Raw genomic sequence first — 3703 nt, forward strand, 5'->3', positions numbered from 1 at the left:
GAAGGACGATTACGTCATAGCACGCCGCCGAGGTCTGGTCGGATTCCAAGAGTCCTCGTTATGCGGCCTTAAAATGCGGCCTTCTTTTTACCCGATTTGAAGGACAGGTCCGATGTATCCTCGCTATCCTTGGTTTACCCAGGATTCATTGCGAGACCAAGCAAGCCGGCTGCTCTGTGATCAGAGGAAAGGTTACTTGGCGCCGAACAGTGGTGAAAATTGGAAGTTCAGTTTAATATAATACAAGTCTGTGAATGGTTCCGTCTGAGATGCATGAAAAATAGTTGTTTCAATGGTTATTGAGTCAGATATGTGACATAATGTTTGATTTATCTAAAGGTTTTTATCTGTTACTATTTTTTGTTGTTGAACATTAGAGATTTTGCAGATATATTTTTTTTTACATACAGTGTTTAGATTTACTTATATCTTTCTACCCCTTTTATATAATAGAATAGAAAATGTCTTTATTGTCCCACAATGGGCAGATTTACAGCAGCAGAAAGATTATTGAAAATGGTCACACAAATGTTGACCTTAGAAAAATGTAGTGGTTTTAATATTTGATTTTATTACTCGATATAAATATTTTGCTTCATAAAATCTTTTTTTAATAAGAAAATGTGACGTTTTGTTTTTTTGGGCACTCTTTATCATGATCTTAGAGAACAAACTGCAAGTTAAACTAGAAGCGACTCCATGAATGAACATAGACTCCATCAGCAGCAGCAGACCTACTGTCCCTTTCAGGAGATTTTCTACTTATTTAAGCATTAATTTTTCAGACTGATTCTAAAGACATGACAGTAAGGGGAGAGTCTAGTTAGTTTACATTTCAGACAATTAAGTTTTGTTCTGTTATTTAATTATTCAATACTGTTGACATTGATATTTGATATCTATGTCCAAAAATGACTATTTGCTCCAATTTTCTTTCAGAGAGTGGGAGAGTACTGACATGGGGTAGAGGAGATTACGGGCAGCTTGGTCGACCGCCCTCAGTCAACCAGAACGCAGAGAAGCCTGGTCCTGGTCCTGAAGCTGAGGGAAACAGGAAGGATTGCCTCCCAGTAGAAGTTACATCCCTTAATGGAGCAACACAGGTAGCATTCAGTGTCAAAGCCCTTCATCTTTGGGGGTGATTGCCTTTTCAGCAATCATTCATCTAAATCTTAAGTTTTTATCGCTGAAGGTCTGTGTGTAGGTTAGATGGTTAGCTATACTGTCAGAAGTCCAGCAGGAGGCAGCAGCTAACCACAGATAAAACCCCGGCTGATGGTTTCAAACTTCATGGTGATTTTCTGCCTACAGACAAAAGGATGTTATTTATGCATGAGGAAGACATCTGCTTCCATAAGGCGGACATCTCTATCATAAGAGTAATTAATTGTGTGGTTTTGGAGGGGGGGGCACTTAACCTGCAGGCTGAACGGGTGCTGTATGGAAGCGGCGCTTTGTCAGTAAGGTTGGTGTCAGACGGACAAGGGCAAGTACTGGATCGTTCGCCGCTGAGTACAGAGCAGCTCAGCTGCAATGAGGCGTGTCCAACAGGAATCATCTCTGAGTGTCTAAGTGCTTCATGAAAAGCCAGATGAATTAGAGCAGTTGGTTAATCTGCTAGTCCCGCCTCCTTATTTGAAGCCTTTAAAGATCCAATGAACTGCAAAGATAATCATGATTTTTAAGTAATTGAAAAACGAGGGAAGAATAAGCAGCAAATTATCAGCGACTCAAGAATTATTATGCATTTATATATATTTTTTTGTTTTCCTTGAGGTCGTCTTCAGCTTAAAACAGTTTTATTAATGCAGATCAGCTCTGATAGAAACAGAGGACAGCGTGGGCAACGCTGCATTAGACACTCATTGAAATGTAAATTTCTTTAACACATTTCCTTTATGTCAGTCACTGTGAACATGGAGGAGAAAAAAACTGTGACATCTGCAAAGTTCTGGATGCTGCTGCTGGGTATTTATGAACTGTCATCATGATTAACACTTTTCCCATCATATTTCTGAGAGTTAAAAAAAAAAAGTCTTTACCTTCACATTATAAAGCACAAAACTATTTAGAAACTAAGGGTCCTGTCACACCTTGCCGATTTATCCAGCGTCTGCCCGACATCCCAGGATCTCCTAAAACGCTGGCAGACGCTGAACTTTCTATGGATTTTTTAAAGTTTGGGCGTATTCATAGAGTATTCATAACGAGTCCACAACTTCTGTCCAATGACAGCCTAACTTATGCATAACACACGGCAGCGCAATGCCCATGAAATGATGCACAACTGACTTTACTTTGTCATGTTTTTTTTTTACTTTTTTTGGACAAAATCTTTGCAGTTTAACGGATGCAGAGTTTTGCATTAATTTTTTTTTTGAACGGCTTGTATCATTGATTTTCCACATCACAGTTCAATTTGATCAATTTACTCTAAAACATTGTAGTTTTTATTTCCTGGCCGAGTTCAAGCAGGTTTTAAAAGCAACAAAAAAAAAGTTATTTTCACTTTATTGACAACAGACAACTTTAACGAAAGCTGGAACTGGACCTGTGGTCCTTCAACACGATCTGGTCAAGACAAAAACCTGCCAGCTATTGCATGTTTCTGCAAATAAAGATTACTTCACTAATCAATTATACTGTTGACTTTTTCTTTCTTAGCAAATATTTCATCAGTCTGTTAGTCAAAATTGTTTATTCATTTTTGCAACCAGAAAAAAGAGAAACTTAAGAACGTCTTGATTGAGCATAATTAAAGAAAAAACATACGTTTTTTTATCTTAAAATAAATGGTGTATATTATTTGCACATTTTTAGCATAATTACCACTCTTAATGGTTTGTTCTCCCAGCAAATCTAAAGTTTTAGAGTTGGTGTCTACACTCTAAAACTCAGGGTATTAAGGTATCATCAATAATCTAATGCTAACTACACAGTTAATTGTTTGAATCTTAATCTAAAACTGAAAAAGTTACAAAGGTCACGACCTGAGTTTTTAAATAATTTAGCAGTCTTTGAGCATTACAAGAGCTGCAGATGATGAAACAGTTGGTGTCAGTCAGTCAAGATGCTGTTTACCTCCCTAAATATACAAAGCCAGGTTCAGCATTGAGATTTAAAATCGAATAAAACTGATAACGCTGTAAATTAAGCAGGTAGTTATTAATATGTAGAGTAGAAAAAAGCATAAATCTATGTGTGGAACCATGTCTCTGCCACCTGAAGCCAAGATGTTCATGGTAGATGCCTAATATTGTGTAATCCTGAAGGTTGAGGTCTAAATAGAACAGATTTCTGTCTCCCAACACAAGTCAAGATCTGAACACCCCACTATAGATTCAGTTTTTGCAGGTGTTATGATCAGTTAGGTAAACATTATAATTTGGCCCTTGTCCAACTCACTTTGACGACATTATTCACACTTTCTGCCAAATATGTCTGCTAAATAACTGCTGGCATGACAAAGAGCGGCTAGGTGCTATTATCTGCACATATAGTGTCGGCAGTGTCATACCTACTCTGAGTAAATTTTACATCGTTTTGTTGGTTTCTTCTTTTGCAGATTGCCTGTGGATCTGAGCACAATCTTGCTATCGTAGGTGAGTGTTTTCTCATTAAAAAAGGTCATTCTACGGTGGCCCTGAAGTGCAAACTGCAACTACAAATCTAAAAGCGCAATAACATTAAGGAAATCGCAACT

General features: G+C 37.7%; 1 protein-coding gene across 1 annotated transcript in view; it reads left to right on the forward strand.

Annotated features, from left to right (window-relative positions):
* The window catches only part of LOC107101973 (secretion-regulating guanine nucleotide exchange factor-like), a gene marked incomplete at its 5' end in the record, with an annotated part of 15965 nt that overhangs the window by 2283 nt on the left and 9979 nt on the right, over positions 1–3703 (forward strand). Inside the window, 2 exon segments of the mRNA XM_015401077.1 lie at positions 940–1103; positions 3566–3602. Coding sequence (XP_015256563.1) covers positions 940–1103; positions 3566–3602 — 201 coding nt within the window.

The sequence above is a fragment of the Cyprinodon variegatus genome, unplaced genomic scaffold (genome assembly GCF_000732505.1).
Source record: "Cyprinodon variegatus isolate N-32 unplaced genomic scaffold, C_variegatus-1.0 Scaffold1181, whole genome shotgun sequence".
NCBI lineage: Eukaryota > Metazoa > Chordata > Actinopteri > Cyprinodontiformes > Cyprinodontidae > Cyprinodon > Cyprinodon variegatus.